Here is a 23,271-nt window from a genome sequence, read left to right as displayed (position 1 = left end):
TGAGCTAGCATAATTATCGCTACCCCTCGCCATTGTCTCTGAAGCATGCTCCGACAGGGTTTGGTCTCCTTGTTACCGCTGGCAGCGGCCGTTTGGGTGCCAGCGGCGAATCAACCGGTACCTGTTAGAAGACAAATGCCAAATGAGCCTACCGGAGTCCAGACTATCAAGACCGCCAATAATGTTACGATTCGATACAAGGAACCGGGCAAAGAGGGTGTTTGTGAGACCACACCCGGGGTCAAGTCATATTCTGGATACGTCGACCTCTCACCTACTTCACACACCTTCTTCTGGTTCTTCGAAGCGCGCCATGACCCGGAGAATGCCCCCATTACTCTCTGGCTCAACGGCGGCCCTGGAAGTGACTCTCTGATTGGGCTTTTTGAAGGTATCTTTCCTTTGACTCACCAGCTCTGAGCTCATTATTGATTATTGTATAATAGAACTGGGTCCTTGCCAAATCAACTCGACCTTTGATTCTAATATCAACCCTCACTCATGGACTGAAGTCTCAAATATGCTGTTCTTATCTCAGCCATTGGGTGTCGGTAAGGAGTATCCCATGAAGATTCGCAGATTCATAGCCCGCCACTCATGACATTTGTTTACAGGATTTTCTTATCGCGAGGCAGAGGCTGGCTCACTGAATCCTATCACTGGTGTGTTTGAGAATGAAACATTTGCTGGTGTTCAGGGGCGTTATCCGGTCATTGATGCTACCTTGATTGGTAAGTTGGACTGGACTTATATGCTTTTCCTTGATTAGGTCCCAGGTCTGACAATGCAATTCTGTAGATACTACCGAGCTCGCTGCCCGTGCTGCTTGGGAGATTCTCCAGGGTTTCATGGGTGGACTGCCACAGTTGGACGCTAGGATCAAATCTAAAGATTTCAGTCTGTGGACTGAGAGTTATGGAGGGTAAGTTGTGCTCGTCAGGGTGTTACCCACCCCCCCCCGAATTAAAACATTGACTGTCGCTAACCATTCCAAAGTCACTATGGCCCAGCTGTAAGTTTCTATCTGTGTCACACTGTGTTTCATGGCTCATAGCTCATGGCCCATTGTGCTTAGTTCTTTAACTACTTTCACGAGCAAAACGAGAAGATTGCCAACGGCACGGCTGAAGGCATTCATCTCGACTTTAACTCCCTCGGAATTATCAATGGTATCATCGACGAGGGCATTCAGGTATGAATGAATGCAATTCAACGGCCTGGACACTGTTTGTTATTGACATTTCACAGGCAAGCTACTACCCAGAGTTTGCAGTAAACAATACCTATGGAATCAAAGCCGTGAGCTGATCCTGGATCCTTCGCTTTCGCCTCGAGTCGGTACTGATTGCAAATTGACATTAGGTCAATGATACCGTGTACAACTACATGAAATTCGCCAACGAAATGCCAAATGGGTGTCAGGATCTAGTCGAGGTGTGTAAGATCACGAATCGCACGTCTCTGGCTGATTACGCTATTTGCACCGAGGCGACCAACATGTGCAGAGACAACGTCGGTATGTTCGAGAAACCCATGCTCGTCCTAACAATGCTTAAATATGTAGCCTTGTGGCTGACTAGGTTGTACAGAGGGGCCCTACTATGCGTTTGGTGGCCGTGGAGTCTATGACATCCGACACCCATATAAGGTATGTACAACACGGGAAAACGCTATCATGGAGCAGTAAAGGAAACAAAATAATGCTAACCGAAACACCGTGATTCATACACAGGACCCCACACCAGAAAGCTATTACCTCGAGTATCTCCAGAAAGATTCGGTGATGGACGCCATCGGAGTGAACATCAACTACACCCAGTCAAACAACGATGTGTATTTCGCCTTCCAGCAAACCGGCGACTTCGTCTGGCCCAATTTCATCGACGACCTGGAGGAAATCCTCCAACTGCCGGTCCGCGTTTCTCTCATCTACGGTGATGCCGACTACATCTGCAACTGGTTCGGCGGCGAGGCCGTCTCCCTGGCCGTGGACTACACGCATGCCCGGCAGTTCCGCGCCGCCGGCTACACCCAGCTGATCGTCGACGGCGTCGAGTACGGCGAGACCCGCGAGCACGGCAACTTCTCCTTTACCCGGGTTTACCAAGCCGGGCACGAGGTCCCTTACTACCAGCCCTTGGCCTCGCTGCAGCTCTTCAACCGTACCCTTTTCGGCTGGGATATCGCAAAGGGTAACACCAAGATCTGGGCTGGTTACAGCGCCAACGGCACAGCCAGGGCGACGCATACCGCGTCGTCAGTGCCCTTATCTTCGGTGACTTCTGGTGCCAGTGCCCACTAGTCATTTGGCTGTCTGTAGCTATGAAGCTGTACATATCTTGCATGCGAATATGACCTTTGGTTTCCCGTGTTGTCTTTTCTGACTTCCTAAAAGCGGTATTCAGTAAATCGGGGAAGGCTGAGCTTCGTTAGATCAGCCCAGAACATGGCAGAACTGCAAGATTGGTCGATTGACAAGGCATGGGAGCGTATACAGATAAATTATGAGGGGTATACATCGCAATGAAGAAACTTGCTCTAGCATGAGCACTGTTTGATAGAGCGCTGGGCGATTAATTAAGAATAAGATTAGTGATTGTTCGTCATAAGTACATGTCCTGCATCACGGAGAGATCCCCTTCCTCCCCTTCCAAGCTTCCGACCATTGGAGGAATGAGAACTAGACCAAGACAGAATTGCCAGGGGTGTCCAAAATAACAAAAGACCGTCAATAACAAACGTCAAACAGGGTTATCGTTGGCATATAGGCGTCAACATGACCATGGAAATATGTCCGGGAAAGCGCGCGAAGGATATCAAGATGCACACACAAAGCGCAAAAGCAAAAATTACGCGACAGACGCGCGCTTCTCGCTAAGGTCTTCCTTGGAAGATGATGCGCGGTCTTCGATGGGGATGCCTTTGACATCTTGAGCAGTCTCGTCCGAGAACTTCAGATCTTCTTCCATATCGATATGATCCTTGACCTTGAAGAAGATGATGGGAGCTGCAATCAGGAGACTGCCGACGAGCAGTCCCCAGCACGAAGCAAATTCCGTCATGAATGGGGTATTCTCCGCATCCAAGCTGTACAGTTTGATCTGTCAGTCAGGGGCCCTGTCATCTTCTGACTGTGGAGAGTGCTAGCATTGCAGCTGAAACTTACCGCCACATTCCAGCAGCGCCAGCGGACTGGATTCCTTTGTAGAAACCAGCGAAATTGGCCAATTTCCGACCATTATTGGTAAGAGATCCCATGAACCTGATATTTTTTTTTTTTATCAGTGAAAAGGATTCAAGGAAAAAAAAACTTCATAGGACGACTGACCAATAAGCGCACGTCTGAAAAGCAGCGTCGTAGAAACCATAGAACATGTAGAGGAACATCGGACCAACATAGCCAGATGTCGTCCAATCCACGTCTTGCTTGGCAGTCTCACGGGTGTAGCCCTTCTGGAAAGCATATCCACCACCCCACGTAGCCATGGTGATGATCAAAAGGAGAGCCCAGTTCAATTTGGCCCGCATAGACCGGGAGAAGAACTTCAGATCCAAAGTATGGCCGAACACGAAGGCACCAATCATCTGACTCAACCAGTAAAGCAGACTGTTAAGGGATCGGGTGCGAATATTGAAGTAAGCACCATTGACACTGTTGAAATGATACCCGTAGAACCAGTTGCTCGCCAAAAACATGGGGAAAAATAGCACGATATAGTAATCGCTGCGCAGGGTCTCATAGAGACCCAGAAACTCCGACTTCCAGGTCGGGTTCTTCATCACAATGACCCGGGTGCCGTTCTTACGGACGATGTACTTGGAATCCGACAGGGACCAGGCCAGGATGAAGCCCGCCGCCATCAGAACCATGAAGGCAATGTAGGTGCCGTCATTGACTTTGCCAACGGTGGAGTGCAAGTTCTGGCCCAAGGGGATCTATTGCGTGACGGACGGACGGCAAAGGCACGTCAGTCACTTGCTTCTTTACCAGTCCGGTGATTGTAGGAATCACTTACCAAGCTGCCAATCACGCCGCCCAGGTTGAAGATGACCCAGAAGATGGCAATGAATTTGCCCTTCTCGTGTTCGAGAGGATAACTCATCATCACAGCACCCTGCGCACACCAGAGAAGGCCGGCGCAGACACCCAGCAGTGCACCAGCGAAGATGAGAAAACCGGCGTTTTCATTGTGGTTGTAGGAGAGAAGCGCCGCCACGTAGAGGAAATAACCGAAACCGCCAAACGAGATGGTCAGCTGAAGCCCGATACGGTTGGCGATCGAACCAGCGAAGAAGCCTACGACGGCGAAGGTGCTGTACAGGGCGGTGTTGGCGTTGCTGACATCGGTCTGCTTGACTTGTCCACCACCACCAAGACCACTGACGGCATTGAACATACCGGGGCAAAGGAAACAAACAAAGGAGACCAAAACCAGTTGGAACTCAGGTGAGGCGAAATAGGGTAATTTCCAAGGGCCGATTTGAAGCGACTTGTACATCCACGGCTTGCCGACGATGGCGTTGTCATGGCCGGCTTCAGGATCCGAAGTGATTTCGGGAGCCTCTTTCTCGGTCCGGTGAATGTCCTCCGGCTTTTCGGATGCCATTTTGTGCGTTCTGAGAGAGGATGGGTAGATATCAATTAGGGAGCGGTTGAAAGCCAACAGATATGAATTGGTTTGCGTTGATGGTCGGAAATGGAGGGGGGGGTGGGGGGGGGGGATTGGCGATCAGCGGATTCTCCCCAAGACACCAGAGCTGTTTTTTTGACAATTGATCAAAGGCAACACAAAAGACCCGAGACCAGCTGTACGTGTATGGCGGACTGTATAGGCTGGTGAGAGGTTGATGGATGTATATATGCGGAGTAAACAAAACAAAGTCTGGCCCGAGATCTCTTTATGTCCTAGAGTGGAAGGACAAACAGCCCTAGGGAGGGCCGATGGCGATCCTTCTTTGCGCCGGAAACAGACGCAGGGGGTGGGTGAGAATATCAAGAATGCGGGATGACGGATATGCGTGTAACCAGGACCTATATATGTGTGAGTATGGCGTATGACGGCGATTGAATGTACGACTTGGGTCATACCAAAGAGGAAAAGCAGATGTTTGCTTTGGGGCTGCGATGAATCCGGGGTAATATTTTGACAATGGGGATAGAGAAGAAAAGAGGGAAGAAGAGGGAAAACAGAGCGGGCGAGAAGGCCAAACAAATAGTCGAACGCGATGGGGGGATCCGAGCTGAAACTGAAAGGGGAGAAGAGAAAAAAAGAAAAGAAAAAAAAAAAATAATTAAACAGTAGTTAGATTAAACCAATTATGGAAACGATATCGACCTGTGATAGACACTAAGGTGTAGAGGGAGAGAGAGAGAGAGAGAAAGAGAGGGAGGGAGAGAGAGGGAGGGATGAAGGAAGATGAGGATGAAGAACCACCACCACAACAATAACATTAACAGAAGAGAGACTTCCGAGGTAACACTGCGATCTAGATTGATAGTAGGAGAGATAGAGTAGATACGAAGCTGGTAGTGGATACCACACAGAGGGAAAAAAAAAAAAAAAAAAAAAAAGGACGAAGCGTACCGGACCTTATCTCTGCAGCCAGGGCCAGTGCAAGGGTTGCGTTGGAGATGAGGGGAGGCGGCAAGACGTGGTTGGAGGATATCAGACCATCATAGCAACAGGGTTGGAAATGAAATGATGATGGTACTGGACGAAAGCACCATCAGATGATGCCAAAAAGAGAGAGTGAGAGAGTGAGAGAGAGAGAGAGAGTGAGATGGAGAAAAAAAAATCCCCAAGAAAAGGTTCACGACTCCACTGCAACTCCAGAATTATGGGGAAGAATTGCGGAGAGAACCACACACTGATGGAATGGTAGATGGTAAATAATTAGTGAAGCCAATAGTTACAACTCTATAATCATCCCAAGCGATAATTTGATGGATGATACTCATGGATGGGAGTGAAAAGAGAGAGAGAGAGAGAGGTGACAGCCACGCGGAGGATCACGACTGCCACTGTGACAGGTGCAATGGAGTCGCGTGTCTTTAAAGCCCGAGGTGCATTAATATTATTAGATAGATTATTATTATCTACCACTCTACCACTCTTTTTCTCTCCGATTTGATCTCTCTGGCTTGGACTAACGCAAAGTCGTCTAAAGGAAAAAAAAAAGCGTACTACAGACGCTCAGCCAGTTAACTATCTAGTTGGTTGGTTGATTGTTATTGAACAACACCAGTTCGGAGGTATACATAGTACTACGTAGGTACTCGGTCAAAGATCCATCAGATGTCCATAGATAAGGTAGGAGATTATGATAGAATAGAATAAATCTAATATATATATATATATATATATTCCATCATCCATGAGACCTGAGACGACGAGGACAGAGGAATCCACTTCCACTGGACCTGATCTCCATATACTTGGTAGAGAAAGGCAACGGTAGCATCGGCCGTTTGCAGCTGTGTAACTGTCCGGGTGCAGGTTGGGGTGGTACTGTACCAACGAGTCACGAGCCATGCCTGAGGAACCAGAGGTAGTATTAATCAGGTCATCGATATCAGACTCAAAAATGATATTACTATTATTATTATTATTATTATTATTATTATCATTCATGAGGTGAGTCCTACCAAGTGAAATTTTAATAGCGAGCCATGTTGATATATCATCATTGAGATTTAGATTCATCTTCTCTTCATTTTTGATTGTCTAATTTGAAGGATCATGGATGGACAGTCGTACATAGTATGTATGAGTGTCGATTGAATTTTCATACACGAGTAGGTATGGTACTATATGGTTCGGTTTGCGGCGTATCTGTATTTCAATGTCAGATTACAGTATTGCCGTGTAAAACTGCTGAAACGACGCTCTATGTAACCCTCATGGCTGACATAACCCTATCTTTCACTCTCTCGCGATAGCAGCAGACAACAAAACAGTATGATGGGATTCCTCTATTCCTGCTAATCATCATCAAACGCATCCACGTGGAGTTCGAATAGAATTCTCGCAAGCCAACGTCCTCGTTGGTAGATCGTCGCAGCGAAGTAGTAGTATAGTAGTAGACTAGTACTGTGTGTGTGTGTGTGCATACATATGTGCAAGTCTGCCTCTCGCGATGTCACATCTCGTCGATTAAGCCATCTAAAGGCACCATTCAGTCCCGCCGTCCTCCCCTCCATGGAGCCCTTTTTTTCGGGTCCCCCTTGATGTCACTTATCATGTAGCGAGGCATATTATTGTCGCTCGCTTCTTCCATCCCCTCCATCAGATAGATACAGCGAAAAAAAGTCTAATCCTTTGGCACATCCGTGGATTCTGTTGCCTGATCCATACATATACTTGTTTCTCCCGCCCTGCTGGACATTGATCATTATTGTCTTAGATATCGACCATTATAGAGACCTCTTCGGTCATCCGCCATCGCCAAGAAGAACACCCCCTCCTACGCATCATTTCAGGACTCGTAAGAGATACCAGATTGCTTCATTATGCCTGGCAAAACAACCCCCACGCCGCGCATCACCAAATTTACCAACTGCCGCGTCGTCAAGGGCAAAGACCTGGTCGAGAAGGATGTATGGATTGATTCGCTGTCGGGCAAGATCCTCAAAGACCAAGAGGCCTTCTACGGCCTCCATCTCTCTCCGGACGAAATCATCGATCTCGGCGGGCGGATCCTGGCGCCCGGCCTCATCGATGTGCAGTTGAACGGTGCGCAGGGCTTTGATTTCTCGGTACCCCAAGCGTCCAAAGAGAAATATGATGAAGGGCTGCGCATGGTCAACAAGGGTCTTGCGCGGACTGGTGTGACGTCGTATCTGCCGACTGTGGTCAGCTCAACGCCAGAGGTGTACTGGAAGGTATGAGATTGATTTCCTGGCTGTGTTCTCCGAAAGCCCCGAGGGTGCGTCATTGGCGGTTGGGATTCTGACGAGGGTGACGCTCTGCAGGTGCTTCCATCATTAGGCCCATCGGGAAGTCATCATCGTGGTGAAGATGGTGCGGAATCGCTGGGCGCCCATGTAGAAGGGCCGTTTATTAGCCCCGGCCGCAATGGGATCCACAAGACTGAAGTACTCCGCGCGGCCGAGAGCTACGAAGACGTAGCAGAGTGTTACGGCAGAGAGAACCTGACTGGCAGCTCCAAGGCGATCAAGATGATCACCGCGGCACCCGAGGTGGGCAACATGATATCGAACATCCCTTCCTTGACGGCCGAGGGGATCATCTACTCCATCGGCCACTCGGACGCAACCTACGAACAGGCCCTCGCAGCCACCAGCGAAGGCGCCACCATGATCACCCATCTCTTCAACGCAATGCGGCCCTTCTACCATCGCAACCCGGGCATCTTCGGCCTGCTGGGCCAGAGTGAGCGCCGCCGGCCCTACTACGGCGTCATCGCCGACGGCATCCACCTCCACCCGACCTCCATCCGAATCGCATACAACGCCCACCCGGAAGGCCTGATCCTCGTCACCGACGCCATGAAACTCTGCGGCCTGCCCGACGGCGTCTACGACTGGACCAACGGCGAGCGCATCGTCAAGACCGGCGCCCGCCTGACCCTCGAGGGCTCGGACAAGATCGCCGGCAGCTCCGCCACCCTCATTGAGTGCGTGAACAATTTCCGGCGCTGGTCGGGTGCCTCGACGGCCGAGGCCCTCAACGCCGTCACGGCCACCCCCGCGCGGCTGCTGGGCCTGCAGGGCGTCAAGGGTACGCTCGACGGCGGCGCCGATGCCGATCTGGTCGTGCTGAGCGATGAGGAGCGCCCATTCTCAGAGCCCACTCTGACCGTCTGCCAGGTGTGGAAACGCGGTGTCAAAATCCACGATACGGGGTCTACTGACAAGGAGCTTGCTCTGTAAACGTAGGCAAGATCTCGCCAGTAATGCTTTGACGATCATGTCCCACATTTTTCTCTTTCCCTTCTAAGACGCTGTTCTGCCCATGTTGGCTCATGGAATCACTTCTTTATACGGTTCGGCCTTTTGATTAATTGTCACTCTGGCAAACCACAGTTATTGCTGCGGATCCATGACCTGTTTTGATCAATTCTTGATGAAGCAAACGAGAAACTACCAACATAGATATAGGAGAATTAGATAACAAGACTAGATGGAGCGATAGAAATAAATAGAATGACATCAAATCTGCCATTCCGTCGAATAAATTCCGGAGATCTAATGCTCACTATATTCCAATGTTTATGTCTATTCTGGTTATCTTTTTATACAAGCCCATAGATCCAGTCCACAGAAGAAAGATCCACAACTGTATGAGAGACAATATCTCCAAAAGATCTTCCGGGTCACCGAACAGCAGTACCCTTGAGATGAATGTTTAAAAAAAAAAAAAAGAACAATCCAGTCCAACCCCAGGCTAAAGAGGATCGATCCTGGATCTCTTCCCCCGCGCGCGCTCTTTTCTTGTGAATATCTTCTACCGCCAATATGTGATAAGCTTTCGTATCACTCATGACCTGGTATGAAATCACTTTTGATATGCCATGACGCCAAAATAGAAGCCCGAATCAAATAACGGGAAGATGTGAAAATATATCCGCCCGACATCGCTCGCTTGACCCGTCGCGCACCAGTAATCTAAAAGGGAGAAGCGGGTGCGACCATGTTTTTGCCGTTGGGCGCAGGTCGAACCATGCAATTTGAGGGTTTGCGCACAAATCTCACAGCTTGGGCTGCTCCCGGCTCCAACCCGCCTCTTCAGCAATGAGCTCGGCCGCCCGTTCGCCAACAGCCAGCACAGTCAACATCGGATTGATTGTGGGCATCTCGGGGAAGACACCGGCGTCTGCGATACGGACATTCTTCAATCCACGGATCTTAAGCTGATGGTCCACAACAGCCAGGGGGTCGCGGACGACGTCTCCCATCTTTGTCGTTCCGGCCGGGTGATAGACTGTGTGCGCCACACGGCGACCATACTCTGACAGTTCCTCGTCAGTCTGCGCTTGAGGTCCGGGCGCTACCTCACGCTTGATCCAGTCCTTGAACGGAGCCTGCTGGGCAATTTTACGGGCAGCCTTGAAACCAGCGACGATGGTAGCGGCATCGTAGCCCTCGGGATCCGTGAAATAGCGGAAATCCAGTGCCGGCTTCACAGAGGGATCTGCCGAGGTCAGGTAGAGACGACCACGGGAGCGAGGGCGGGGGATGTTCGGGGTCATGCAGAAGGCATCGACAGGAGTATCGTATCCCAAGCGGCTCGTGTTAAGGCAGAAAGGAATCTGGTAGCAGTGCATCATGAGATCAGCAGCGTTCCCGTCAGAACCAGCTGCATTGGGGACCTCGCGCCGCAAGAAGATGCCAGCATCTGAATCCATTGTGGTCTGGTTAGGAGGGACCGGACGGTTGAGCTCCCAAATAATGATACTCTCGGGATGATCAATAAGGTTCTCGCCAACACCCGGAAGGTCTTTGACCACCGGGATTCCAACAGATGTTAGTTGTTCACGAGGTCCCAGACCAGAAAGTAGCATCAGTCTCGGGGTATCAACGGCACCAGCACACAGGATGGTCTCCTTCTTGGCACGCAGGGTGTGCTTGACGCCGGATTGTAGCGTCACATCGACACCAGTCACAGAGTCTCCCTCGACATTCACGCGAGACACCCAGGCATTGGTCAAGATAGTCAGGTTGGGGCGCTTCTCTTCCCCACGCAGGATGGGGTGGATATAGGCCACGCTAGCGCTGCTGCGACGACCATCATCGGGGTTGTAGGAGACAGAGAAGAAACCAACACCTTCAGTCAATTGGCCCTTGGATCGGATTTCCTTGTTGAAATCGTGGATGACAGGGATGTTCATGGCAGTGGAACAAGACGCCACCCAGTCCTTGCACAGCTGGTTCCTATGACGGCTGTGGACAGGCTGAATGGTGTTCCGCAAGTTGTCGATAACGCGAGTGAAGGTCTCAAAGGACCAGCCCTTGCAGCCTTGCTCTTCCCATCTTCTGCAGTCATACTCAAAAGGACGGAAAGAGATGAGTGTGTTGTGGCTGGAGCAACCGCCCAGAACCTTGGCACGTGAGTGACGGATATGGCTGTTGCCTGGAAAGTAATAATAAAATCAGGATATGATGCTTTTTCTCACTATGAGATGTGTAGGGGAAAAGCGAGAACGGGTAGAAGCCCGCCAAGGTAACGCACCCATAGGCTGTTCAGTGGTGGGATAATCATAATCCAGCTCGCCTCCCAGGAGGTTGAGCCATTCCCTCAAATTCAGGACTCGGTCATCCATGAAGTCACTGGGACCTCCCTCGATGACCAGGATGCGCTTGTTGGGCAAATACTGAGCCAATCGACTGGCAATGACACAGCCAGCCGTGCCACCACCAACAATGACATAGTCGTAGCTATTGACATCGCTTGCGGGGAAATCGTTTGTAGTCGCCATGTTGAATGAAAATAGTCTGACCTACCTGGGAAGATGGCAAGGCTAGCGCATTATCAGCCCAGTAAAAAAGCGAGATTGATGTTTTTTGCCCGAGGGGAGAACGGGGAGGAGACGGCGTGAGAGAAGGAAATCAGGATAGTCGGATAGAAATTAAATACAAAAAAGAACGGGAATCAGCGGGGAGAAAAAGAGAGCGGATACATGCGCCTCAGGTGTCGGGGCGGCCACCGTTCGCCGGTAATGGCCACCAATCTTGGTCTTCCTTTCTCTCTTTCTGATTGATTTTTCTCCACCACAATCAGAGAGTTACCGTAAGGACACCGACCAATGATGGAGAAATATGCTCTTCTTGTGCCGAGGAGGAGAGACTATTCGACATTAGATAATGGAATGGGCGTGGAGGATGAGTTGTGAACTTGTGGCCTAATGTTGGCACTTGGCAGTTGCTCGTTGATCTTGAGTGACCCCATTCAGTGCTAAGTGCTAGAGGTAATGTACCTTTTCTGATATGTACCCCGTACCAACTACCGATCATCTATCTATAATTCTATATCCTGGCTCACCGTCAGATCTACAGGGATGAGGATACATGGGTACATGCTATCGACAGGCATGCAGGAGCTGAACACGGAGTGTGAGAGGACAAGCACCAAAGGCCCATCTTCTTACGTACAGCAAAACCTCGCAGCACATAACCCAGGCCAACAGTAAGAATGCTCCTATGCTGTATTCATCCGATGGGCTGTGAGACTGTGAGCTTTCTTCATTGTTATTTTTTTTTTTTTTTGGCAGCAAACGCCCTCGACGTCATCAAGGCCACTCCACAGTCCAGTCCACACGAGGCATTTTGAGACTAAACCGACGCCACGATCCCACAGATGCAGACTAAGACAGTCACTAACTCCATAACGGTTTGAAGATCCACCAGAGACTCATCGTCGAAGACGCCGCAAGAGAGAGAGAGAGATGATCTCTGGATAATATTGCCTGCTTGGTAGGTTGATAATGAGACAGCATGGGTTCTTTTCCCCCAAAAGTCACAGATCATGCTGCACTTCACTGAGGGGCTTCAGGTCTGCATAATATCCCTTGATTGAGTAAGATGCAGGACTTCCAGCCACAAACTTGGGGAAAGTGGATGAGTGTTGTCTTTCATTTCCGGTAGAATATTTCTCTTTAGTCGTCGACGCTGCTAGACCACCTTTTGCTTGGCTTTTCCAACCCATCTCAGACCTTCACATTTAAGTCCATCTTATTCGTACGGACCCAGCGTGCCAGGACAAGGAATTTGAACTAGGCTGCTAGCATGAAATTGAAGCAGGAGCTGATTTTCTGCCCTTCAGAGGTATCACTTTTTGCCTGAGCGTTTAGCCTTCCTGCTAGAAGTCTACACAAGGTGATGCTGCCGATATTCGACTCTTGGAAAAGCGTTCTCATATGAAGAAAGGTAAGAAGAATCGCCAACTCCCGGGAGATTTGGGGGATCTTGAATCAGTGGTCCATGCTTTGGATACGCGGATAACGGAGACCCATGAAAGTATCGCCGAGTGTAGCATAGCCAGACACCAGGGTAGATATTAGGATTTAGGAGAAAACCGAGGCGGGTTGGCGGTGTGGTGGAATGCTTTGCCGCTGATCGATTGATTGATTCATTATTGTCGCTCGGGTTTGGTTCCGAGGCATTTCACGTAGATCAAAGCATGACAGTATCGCAGGAATAATTCGAACCATCACCATCTATTCTTTGTGATCAATACTATACTCTTATCATATCATTTACTTCAAATACATTTCCCCCTCGCCTCTCGAACTTCGAGCAAAAATGACCACCTTCGCTTTTCCGCCTCGCCAGCTATACTACGATGGCAGAATCCAGCCTGCTTCATCCGGCAAGACTTTTCGTACCGTCGACCCGTCCAACAATACCCCACTAGCCGAGATCCAGGTCGCTTCGCCCTCTGATATAGATGCGGCTATTGCAGCTGCCGATCGCGCGTTCCCCTCATGGTCGCAGACACCGCCAATTGCTCGGGCGCGCATTCTCCAAAAGGCCGCGGCGTTGTTGCGGGAACGAAACGACGAGGTCGCGCGTGTCGAAACATTAGACTCTGGCAAGGCTTATACGGAAACGAGTACGGTCGATGTCGTGACCGGCGCGGATGTGTTGGAATACTATGCCAACCTGGTAGGAGGTGGCGGTCTGAATGGCGAGACGACCCAGTTGCGGGAGGACGCCTGGGTGTTCACGAAAAAGGCTCCCCTTGGAGTCTGCGTGGGCATCGGTGCATGGAACTATCCTATTCAAATGTAGGCCCTCCGTTTGGTTTATTTGAACTATTGACTGACAACGTGGCGCAGCGCTCTGTGGAAATCAGCCCCTTGTCTCGCCGCGGGCAACACCATGGTTTACAAGCCCAGCGAACACACTCCTCTCCACGCGCAAACCCTCGCTGAGATTTACCGGGAAGCTGGTCTTCCTGCGGGTGTGTTCAACGTTGTCTATGGCGCTGGCGATGTAGGCGCGAACTTGACGACGCACCCGTTAGTCGCCAAGGTCTCCTTCACGGGCCAGGTATCAACGGGAATGAAGGTGGCTGGCTCCGCCGCAGGAAACATGAAGTATGTGACGATGGAGCTGGGAGGCAAAAGTCCATTAATCGTCCTCCCCGATGCGGAGCTGGAGAATGCAGTGAACGGGGCCATGATGGCCAATTTCTACAGCACTGGCCAGGTATGCACAAACGGAACACGGGTCTTCGTCCCAAGAAGTATGAAGTCGGATTTCGAGAAGGCTCTCGTAGACAAGATGCAATATATCCGCCCCGGTCCCTTGTTCGACAACGCGACCAACTTTGGTCCCTTGAGTTCGGCTATTCACCTTGAAAAAGTGACCGCGTACATCCAGCACGGCATCGAAACCGACAAGGCGACCCTTCTCTATGGCGGACTTGGAAAGCCCTCGGTACCAAAGGAGTTGGAGAACGGTTTCTGGGTGCGGCCCACCATCTTCACGGATTGCACCGATTCCATGCGGATCGTCCAGGAAGAAATCTTCGGTCCGGTCATGTCCATCCTTTATTACGACACGGTCGAGGAGGCCGTGAGACGTGCAAACACTACCGAGCTTGGTCTTGCGGCGGGAGTCTTCACGCGTGACCTGAATATGGCGCATCGCATCATCGACCAGCTCCAAGCAGGTATCATGTGGATCAACACATGGGGAGAAAGCCCTGCTGAAATGGCCGTCGGCGGGTGGAAGAAGAGCGGTGTTGGCGTCGAAAATGGTCGCAGAGGTATAGAGGCTTGGGTGAGGAACAAGAGCACTCTGGTGGACATGAACGGGCAGGTCGCCACTGTGTTTGCGAAACTCTAGTTGTCACCTATCGATGATTAAATATGCATGGGGTGAAAGCGCCCTATGTAGTATTACCTCCAGAGGTGATATACAATCTTTTGGTGGTACGATTCATGAATCTGTAGCTATAAACACCCAACATTACTAACATTTGGGTATGATTGAAAGGAAATGAGGGGCTCAGGAATCATCATATGGCCTTTATATCATCAAGAAAATATAGAATCCCGTAGATTTGGTTTGCATACACAGTGACTTCTGAGTGCCCGTCTCCTGATCATATATATTCGTCATTTTAACAAAATCATCGTACCTATCAAAATGGCCATAAAGGCTCATATCTATATGCAAGGACCCAATGCCGCAATAAATCAAAGTAGATCCTCTAAAAGAAAGTGAGAATGGACTATACATTTATATAGCCCAGAAGCATAATATCCCAGAATCACAACAGCTAGTCTCTCAGCAGCCAAGCAATGTAAACCAACTTGTTGCACAATTGACCAGATTTGTCCAGCCATGAGCGATTGCAACACTTCAAATGTACTCTCATCAGCAAATTTGCCCTTCCGGCAACCCTGTCATGTCACTATCTGCTCAGGATCGAGGCTCCGTTCAGTGAGACGTAACTCTTGCACTCATGCGATCGAACATCATATCACCCTTGAGCGTTGAGTCTAGTCCACCAATAGCCGAGTCAGCCAGTCTGGAAGACATGCTGTCAGGTGTCAACTCGTCGTCCTCCACGGTATTGCGGAATTCCGTGTTGATTCTGAGATCGTTCAGAGCCTTCGGTGGTGTCGAAGCAGGAGTGGGCTGCTGCTGGGATTTGGCCACCCCAAGTGGAGCAGGCACATAAGTTTTCGGTGGATACACAAGAGGCGGGCCCTGGGTACGAGCGTCCGTTCCGGACTGCTCGATAGACTCGAAATATCGGACTGTCTTGACCTTGAGCTCCAAGGTGGCATCTCGATCGCATACAATGAGCAGGTGTCTGTGTAGTTGCAGCGCTGAAAGCGTCCACATGTGATTGATGCCTCCTTCGAGACCCTCCTTGAGCGCAAGAGCCTTGTGAGCTCCTGTGGCCACGATGACTACCTCCCGGGCCTCCATGATGGTCTGAATGCCCACAGTCAAGGCCTTTCGCGGTACCTTATCGATATCATTCTCAAAGAATCGGGAGTTCGCTAAGATTGTATCGTACGCCAGACTCTTGACCCGGGTTCGACTGCTTAATGATGAGCCTGGCTCGTTGAAAGCAATGTGTCCGTCCGGTCCAACACCGCCTAGGAAAAGCTCGATCCCGCCGTAACCAGCAATGCGAGCCTCGAACGAGGCACATTCAGCAACCAGATCCGGAGCATTCCCATCGAGGATGTTGATGTTTTGTGGTGGGATGTCGACATGCGAGAAAAAGTTCTTGTACATGAAGCTGTGATATGACTCTGGATGATCACGAGGCAAGCCCACATATTCATCCTATGTCCATTAGTATGTGTCAGATGAAGAAGATTATGTAGGCACAATCAAGGGGGATTTACCATGTTGAAGGTGACGACATTCTTGAACGAGATGTCGCCAGTCCTGTGGTGTTGTACTAGAATCTTGTATATAATCTCGGGGCTGCTGCCAGTAGGAAGGCCCAATACAAAAGGACGATCATGGGTCGGTTGGAAAGACTTGATGCGTTCTATAGGAAAGTGGAATTCTTGTGTCAGACTCGTGCAATAGATCAAAATCATTCCAGAACCAGGCAAGTTTCCACAGCTCTGCTCGAAATGGGAGGCACATACTAATAATGTAATCGGCAATGTACTCTGATGCCTGCTGGGCATTCTCTCTGATGATTACTCTCCTATGACAGGTTAGGATAATCCAAGAAAGAACCTACTTGCGAGGACTCGGTATCGGTGGAAAAGAGGCCGAAGAGAGATAGATATACGTACATGATGATAAGAGACCTCTCCTCAGCGGAACAACAGGCGAAGCAGCTTGAACCTTGAGCTGAAGAAACCGATAGGACGATGTACAGCCGTTACGATATGAAAGTATTCGGCTATGACGTTGTTCGTGGGAGTCGGGGATACAATATAATCAACAAAGGAGCTACATGCAAAATCCAAACTGGCGAAGCGGAGATGTGTGCTGTTTTGTAGAGAAGGATGACATGATCCCCCAAGTGCTAGGCTGAGCAATGAATTTAATTCCCGCCTCACTGTCCATGGATCTGTTACAACTCACTCGAGCACTCGAACTCTGAAGGAGTCTGGATCGGCTGGTGGAGTATGACAGGGTGATACTGCCTACGTGCACTAGTCCTGCACTCCTGCTACTTCTCTGGATTTCTACAACTCTTATATGATAAGGTATGATTATCATTACTTGAAACTGATTACCTTCCTAAAATTCTAGAGAAGGATCCGCCCTCTGTGACCTTCTGAGTCCATGCACATTCTCAAAAGCAAGAGAATCTATGGGCAGTTATGATAGTGATCAGGGAACATGAGACTATGATGAAAAATGTATATATTCAAATCAGGTATTCGGAATCCTACCATCCACTCACTCGATATGCACATTATCTGGCTGCCTACCAGCCTTTCACAGGTTTCGCAGGCCCATCTAAGAGCAAATCCCAGAACCCGTGGGTTGATCCGTTGTAGATGACGCATCCACCTCTGACGAAGTCTTTGTTGCAGAGCCCAAAGATGATACTGGGAGATCCAATCAGAAAGCGCTATGCAGAAATGTGAATATGCTTTGTCCATTGACTAGAGAGACAGGCGATGATAATGTTCACAGTGGAGGGAAAGGTGTCATCTTGCCGGTGATCAATCTGATGATGTTGCAGACAAAGGTGGCAGACAGACAGGTGAGTGCCTACGGATGGGATTGGGGGGGGGGACTGGATCTTCCCAACCAGAAAAGAATGCTATAGTGTCCCAAGTTGCTACCTACTTTAGGTAAGGTATCTATCTTTCTATAGACATAGTAGGTAATTAATCAGATAGTTGATTGATAGATACTCTTCATGGGCACAAGACTTGATCTCCACTGTTGCATTCGGTGGAATCGGAAAACCCGGGGAAGAGTGCAACCTTACCCTTTACCGTGCTTATCTGTACTGGGGGGAGTGGCGTCTGTTTGATTACGGTATCAGTACGATACAGTATGTAATGTTGTTTGATACCATCTTCTGCATTTACCAGCATGAAACACCCATTCCTCCTTTGACTTCAGATCATGTGAGGGTAAATCCAACACTCTCTCAGTCTCGTGTATGGAGAACAATAATATTGGTGGTCGTGTTGGCGATAGTTATATGAAAGGATATTTGCTAGGTACTGATTCATGAGAACCAACGGGTTACACCAGATACACCATCAAACTTATATCTCACGTCTCATATTATTATTATCAAAGCGGAAATGAAGGGTTTACGCTTATAATGATTGGCCTGACTCGCTTGCTTGTGATTCTCATGCTTGCTGATATTTGTCGACACCGGATCGGAAGCCGATAAGTCCATCATCAATTCATCCATGCCATTTTGTTATCTATCCTCAGTAAGTAATCAAATCATCAAGCAGTATCGATTTACCTTGCTGAACCACTGAGTCACTGACTGACTAGGAAGGATATCACCAAAGACGAGCAAGGTAATAATCATCCCAGATCCACCCCGTCCAAGTAGATTTAGTAGGAGTACCTTGGCTACGATCCTCTGAGGTACTGTGTCTGGAATCCGAATACTGGATCAACTGGAGCTCTACCCACACTGCACAGTCCACACAGTCAGGCTGCACTCTGTATTGCTACAGGTTAAGCCACCAAGCTCCCTAAGCTCCCAAGTGTTCGGACTTATGGGGTCCTAGCGGGAACTACCTTAGCTACCAGTTAATGTACCGAGTACCGACTACCTATCTATCTACCAGCTTACCTCACTGTTAACTATTTCTGTTTCGCATACGCCTTTGGTGTCACCCAGTTGGATTCCGGCTTCGAGAGCTTAATTCGACCGCCGTTTCTGGTTGCTTGTTGGTTGCAAACGTCGTTCTGTGGTATCCGTGGCAGAAACACCGTCACTTCTCCCCCCAATTATCGTCAACAACAAACTTGAGACCTCGGCGATTAACTCACCAGAGTCAACACATCCACCATTTCCACCGGCTGTTGCACTTGCATTCCTCAGATCGGGTCCAGATGGCCCCGAAAGAGGACATGCTGCCCCCTGGTTGGGAGGATTTAGACAGGTAGGTCGTTCGCTGGCCTCTTGGCATCTATTTTTTTTTTATTTTTTTTTTTTGTTCCATTTGTCTTCGCTTCCTTCTCACTCTTATTGCCTATTATCCCCCTATATCTTGTTCGGGATAGTTTCGAACTGCTCCCACATCATCGCCTGCCCTTATTCTCTTCCTACTTCTACCTCGCTTCTTCTTGATTTCTACCCTATGGCTGGTTATTCCACTTTCGGAGACTACACCATGTCTATCAGCGACCCCCATCTTGCCGCCGCTTTGTCCTCACCTCCTGACGACTAGAAACATGGCTGACTGTTTGGTCTCAATCCCATTTGTCCTCTATGCAGGCAGATGGGGCAGCTCTTCATGATGGGCTTTGACGGAACTTCGGTCAATCCTGAAATCCGTTCTCTGATCGAGAATTACCACCTGGGCTCGGTTTTGTTGACCGCTAAAAACTTGAAATGTATTGGGATTCTACCTTTCACTTATCTTTTTCAGAGTCTTTCCGATGGACGATTCTTCTGCTTTCTGTTTGCTTGTATAAGCTCAGGCTTTGGCTAACGAACTGGTTGGCACGCAGCTGCAGAAGAGGCAACGCGCTTAGTCCTGGAGCTCCAAACAATTGCCCGAGATGCCGGCCATCGAGTTCCTCTTCTGATCGCCCTAGACCAGGAAAATGGCGGCGTGAACAGCTTGTACGATGAAATCTACATTCGCCAGTTTCCTAGTGCAATGGGCATCGCAGCGACTGGATCCAAGGCATTGGCTCATGATGTCGCGTTCGCTACCGCTCAAGAGCTCAAGGCTGTTGGAGTCAATTGGATCCTTGGCCCCGTTCTGGATGTGTTGACCAACGTACGAAAGCAGCCTCTGGGTGTCCGAACTAGTGGCGACGATCCCCAGGAGGTGTCGCAATATGGCGTTGAATTCATGAAGGGTTACCAGGAAGCAGGGCTGGTCACATGTGGCAAGCACTTTCCCTCTTACGGCAATCTGGAATTTCTGGGTTCTCAGACGGACGTCCCGATCATCACCGAGTCACTAGAACAGCTCAGCTTGACCGCATTGGTCCCGTTCCGAAATGCCATCATCCACGGTTTAGATTCAATGATGGTCGGAGGCGTCTCCATGTCATCTGCGGGCGTAAATGTCATGCACGCTTGTTTGAGTGAACAAGTTGTTGACGATTTGTTGCGGAAAGACCTGAAGTTCAACGGGGTAGTCGTTTCAGAATGCCTCGAAATGGAGGCGCTTACACACAATATCGGAGTTGGCGGGGGAACAGTAATGGCAAAGAACGCAGGATGTGATATCATTCTCTTGTGCAGATCCTTCCCAGTGCAGCAGGAGGCCATCAATGGACTGAAAGTAGGAGTTGAAAATGGCATCCTGGGCCGAGCTCGAATAGAGCAATCGCTGCGCAGGGTCTTGGCCATGAAGGCGAGATGCACCTCTTGGGAACAGGCTCTGAATCCTCCGGGTCTGTCGTCTCTCACACAAATGCAGCCATCCCATACTAGCTTGTCCAAGAGGGCATATAACAGTTCGATTTCTGTTATACGTGACAAGCAGAATCTTCTTCCGCTCTCCAACATTATCGAGCCCAACGAGGAGCTGCTGCTGTTGACTCCTCTGGTGAAGCCGTTACCCGCGTCCGCAGTATCTCGATCAGTGACCGAGCATGTCAATCCTTCCCTTGACCCAATCGCTTGGGATCGAACCGCGTCTGTTCTGAGTGGGGAAAGTGTGTTCAAGGAACTGGGTCGATCTCTCTCGCGTCAGAGAAGTGGGCGAGTCCTACATACCTCTTATACGGCTAACGGTGTTCGGCCTATCCACGAGAACCTAATAGACCGTGCTAGTGCCGTCATCATCGTCACGGCAGATGCGAACCGGAATATGTATCAGCACGGGTTTACGAAACATGTATCCTTGATATGTAGGTCTCAATTCACTCCGTCCGGTGAGCCTCGAGAAAAGCCGGTGATTGTCGTGGCTGCTAGTTCTCCTTACGACTTTGCCATGGATCCGACCATTGGGACTTATATCTGCACATATGATTTCACAGAGACTGCCTTGGAGGCGTTGGTCAAAGTCCTGTATGGAGAACTTACCCCCAAAGGCTCATTGCCGGGTTCTATTAGCCGCAGCCAGAAGCTTCACCAAGCACGGCAGCACTGGCTCGTGGAGAGCTGGAATGAGGAACGAGACGCAGAAGCTTTGGACGCTTTGCTTGACGCAGTCAGAGATAATTGTGCGCAAGGTCAGCGCTCCGAGTTGTTGGGTGCGTCATCCAGCAGCTTCTTGCTGCGAAGAGAAGAAATCGACGAGGCACATTTCGTTGTCCGGAACAGTAGTACACAAGCTTTATATGGATTCTGCTCGACCTATTTCTTCAGGTCTACCGGTACTGGCGTTATTGGGTCTCTGATTGTGGATCCTGCAAGACGGAAATTGTCAATTGGGACTTCCTTGCATAATCGTGCAATTCGAACGCTCCTGCAGCGAAAGGGCATGCGGCGATTCCAATTGGGATCGCGTCTTCCAGGTATATTTCTGGGCGTCCCGTCATCCAATTCGGTCGAACGAAAAAGGTTACGACAGTGGTTCGCGAATTTAGGCTGGAACACTGCCCTTTCGCGACCCGTTTGTAGTGTTGTGCTACGCAATCTATCAACATGGGCACCGCCGGACGGTCTTATTCAAGCAGTGAAGAATACGGATGTGGCCTATGACCTGGTTTACGGGTGGGATTATGCTGAACCTGTCCTAGATCATGTCAGAACCCATTCCCGACAGGGACTGATCGACATCTACAAGATTGCCTTGGGGGGAGCACCCAACTGCGGGATCATCAGAGCAACGCGTCCAGATGATGGGGCAATCCTGGGTACCGTGGTCATATATAATGGACGGGCCCCCTTAGCCGAATATATGCCTGCCCTGAGAGCCACACGTACCTTGACTGGAGGTATATCGTCGCCGGTCATCTCGCCATCCGTTGGAGAGTATGCTACCGTGATGCAGGGCCTGGTTCTTTTGGGTATCAAACAGATCCGTAAACAAGGTGCAGATGCGGTACTCATGGACTGCGTAAGTGCTGCCCCATGTCTCCCCCCTCGTCTGTTTGTTCTAGCTGTTTCGGTGTGGTAACACTTTGTCTTTTTGACTATAGGTCGATGGCGACAGTAACTTCGATTGTCTTTCCGGGATGGGGTTCAGTATGCTTCATAGTTTTGAAGAAGTCAACTGTGATGCGACGACTTGGACCCTGATGCCAGCATCGTAGCGGACCAGGCTCTGTTTCTCTTCTTTCTGAGTTTCTCGTCTTTCCAACATGACTTATGATATCCATTTCTTATCTTGGTCCTTTTTGCGTTTTTAGTCGCCCGTCCGGCATCGTTTGCCTGGGGTTTGCCAATCGTGTGGCTTCTTTTCCTTCATTCCCACTTCACTACATGTTCGCTCTCCGCTTGGGTAAGAGTTGTGGCGGCGGAGTGGCTGGCCCATCGTATACTTATTTTCCAACTGTATTTTGGCCTCTTCTCTAAACACTCTCGCTGCCAATATCTTCTGTATTTAGCTTCTTCCGACGAAGAATGAAACTGGCATATACAGGAAGGTAGACAGGTAGCATCCTCGTCTCAGTCCTTTCTAAGAGCACTCGACATTCAAAATTTGTAAAAGAAAGAATTCAGCCCATGAAGACCATGAAGACCCTCCCCTCGAAGATCCACCCAGGAATTGACTTTGTCTCTCCTGAGGAAAATCCATCTCAGGCCCAGAACGGCTGATCCCACTACGTCCCCACGATATAAAGATAGATCTGTCGATGCGGTCTCAATGCGGCCGACCCGGCCACCGAAGCAGAACCGCTAGAGGGCATTTCGGACTCAGACAGGGCCCAGATCCTGAGATACCGTCTCGACTCTCGAGACAATGAGGATTTTACTGGATAGATGTGTGCTGGTTTCGGATCCCCCCAAGCACAGTGTTTGGTAGTCGGTACTTGGTGCTGCTTACTCCGTACGGGTGAAGATCCAAAGCGAACTGTGGAGCTGTCTAAATGCATCAGCCATGCAAGACAAAGCGGCGCTGGCCATTCCCTTCTTTCAAATCTATCATCTATCTACCATCTAGATACTATCTGCTACCCCTGGTAGGATGGTACCACGGAGAGATATCCGATCGAGGATGGCCGATCATGAAACTTGTCTACGGAGTATCTTCGTA

The 23,271-nt window shown here is 49.6% G+C and overlaps 7 protein-coding genes across 7 annotated transcripts, besides 8 other annotated features; 4 read left to right on the top strand and 3 right to left on the bottom strand.

Moving 5' to 3' along the window:
• Window positions 1-45: 45 nt before the first annotated feature.
• Window positions 46-2,302, top strand: ACLA_057450 (S10 family peptidase; the record flags this gene model as incomplete). Its single annotated transcript, XM_001276514.1, has 10 exons — window positions 46-391; window positions 447-551; window positions 615-731; window positions 799-922; window positions 997-1,012; window positions 1,076-1,192; window positions 1,249-1,299; window positions 1,363-1,516; window positions 1,590-1,648; window positions 1,733-2,302. The coding sequence occupies 10 exons, from the start codon at window positions 46-48 to the stop codon at window positions 2,300-2,302; spliced, it is 1,659 nt and encodes a 552-aa protein (XP_001276515.1).
• Window positions 2,303-2,849: 547 nt separating this feature from the next.
• On the bottom strand, window positions 2,850-4,607 carry ACLA_057440 (unc-93 family MFS transporter; the record flags this gene model as incomplete). Its single annotated transcript, XM_001276513.1, has 4 exons — window positions 2,850-3,087; window positions 3,167-3,262; window positions 3,329-3,936; window positions 4,017-4,607. 4 exons carry the CDS (start codon window positions 4,605-4,607, stop codon window positions 2,850-2,852), a joined length of 1,533 nt encoding a protein of 510 aa, XP_001276514.1.
• A 750-nt stretch (window positions 4,608-5,357) lies between these two features.
• Window positions 5,358-5,408: a microsatellite.
• Window positions 5,359-5,401: a microsatellite.
• Window positions 5,409-5,549: 141 nt separating the features above from the next.
• Window positions 5,550-5,572: a microsatellite.
• Window positions 5,573-5,743: 171 nt separating this feature from the next.
• Window positions 5,744-5,782: a microsatellite.
• Window positions 5,745-5,782: a microsatellite.
• A 561-nt stretch (window positions 5,783-6,343) lies between these two features.
• Window positions 6,344-6,365: a microsatellite.
• Window positions 6,366-6,589: 224 nt separating this feature from the next.
• Window positions 6,590-6,629: a microsatellite.
• Window positions 6,591-6,625: a microsatellite.
• An 881-nt stretch (window positions 6,630-7,510) lies between the features above and the next one.
• Window positions 7,511-8,893, top strand: ACLA_057430 (N-acetylglucosamine-6-phosphate deacetylase; the record flags this gene model as incomplete). The annotated part of the gene is made up of 2 exons (XM_001276512.1): window positions 7,511-7,882; window positions 7,973-8,893. The coding sequence occupies 2 exons, from the start codon at window positions 7,511-7,513 to the stop codon at window positions 8,891-8,893; spliced, it is 1,293 nt and encodes a 430-aa protein (XP_001276513.1).
• An 818-nt stretch (window positions 8,894-9,711) lies between these two features.
• ACLA_057420 (GMC family oxidoreductase) lies at window positions 9,712-11,439 on the bottom strand (the record flags this gene model as incomplete). The annotated part of the gene is made up of 2 exons (XM_001276511.1): window positions 9,712-11,093; window positions 11,193-11,439. 2 exons carry the CDS (start codon window positions 11,437-11,439, stop codon window positions 9,712-9,714), a joined length of 1,629 nt encoding a protein of 542 aa, XP_001276512.1.
• A 1,822-nt stretch (window positions 11,440-13,261) lies between these two features.
• ACLA_057410 (betaine aldehyde dehydrogenase) lies at window positions 13,262-14,812 on the top strand (the record flags this gene model as incomplete). The annotated part of the gene is made up of 2 exons (XM_001276510.1): window positions 13,262-13,746; window positions 13,798-14,812. The coding sequence occupies 2 exons, from the start codon at window positions 13,262-13,264 to the stop codon at window positions 14,810-14,812; spliced, it is 1,500 nt and encodes a 499-aa protein (XP_001276511.1).
• Window positions 14,813-15,409: 597 nt separating this feature from the next.
• ACLA_057400 (putative glucosamine-6-phosphate deaminase) lies at window positions 15,410-16,742 on the bottom strand (the record flags this gene model as incomplete). Its single annotated transcript, XM_001276509.1, has 4 exons — window positions 15,410-16,273; window positions 16,336-16,484; window positions 16,588-16,618; window positions 16,686-16,742. The coding sequence occupies 4 exons, from the start codon at window positions 16,740-16,742 to the stop codon at window positions 15,410-15,412; spliced, it is 1,101 nt and encodes a 366-aa protein (XP_001276510.1).
• A 2,255-nt stretch (window positions 16,743-18,997) lies between these two features.
• On the top strand, window positions 18,998-22,327 carry ACLA_057390 (putative beta-N-acetylglucosaminidase; the record flags this gene model as incomplete). Its single annotated transcript, XM_001276508.1, has 4 exons — window positions 18,998-19,047; window positions 19,383-19,501; window positions 19,619-22,131; window positions 22,214-22,327. The coding sequence occupies 4 exons, from the start codon at window positions 18,998-19,000 to the stop codon at window positions 22,325-22,327; spliced, it is 2,796 nt and encodes a 931-aa protein (XP_001276509.1).
• Window positions 22,328-23,271: the final 944 nt, after the last annotated feature.

This window comes from Aspergillus clavatus, genomic scaffold, assembly GCF_000002715.2.
Source record: "Aspergillus clavatus NRRL 1 1099423829736 genomic scaffold, whole genome shotgun sequence".
NCBI lineage: Eukaryota > Fungi > Ascomycota > Eurotiomycetes > Eurotiales > Aspergillaceae > Aspergillus > Aspergillus clavatus.
Note: the sequence above shows the minus strand (reverse complement) of the source record. Positions and strands in the feature narration are given on the sequence as shown.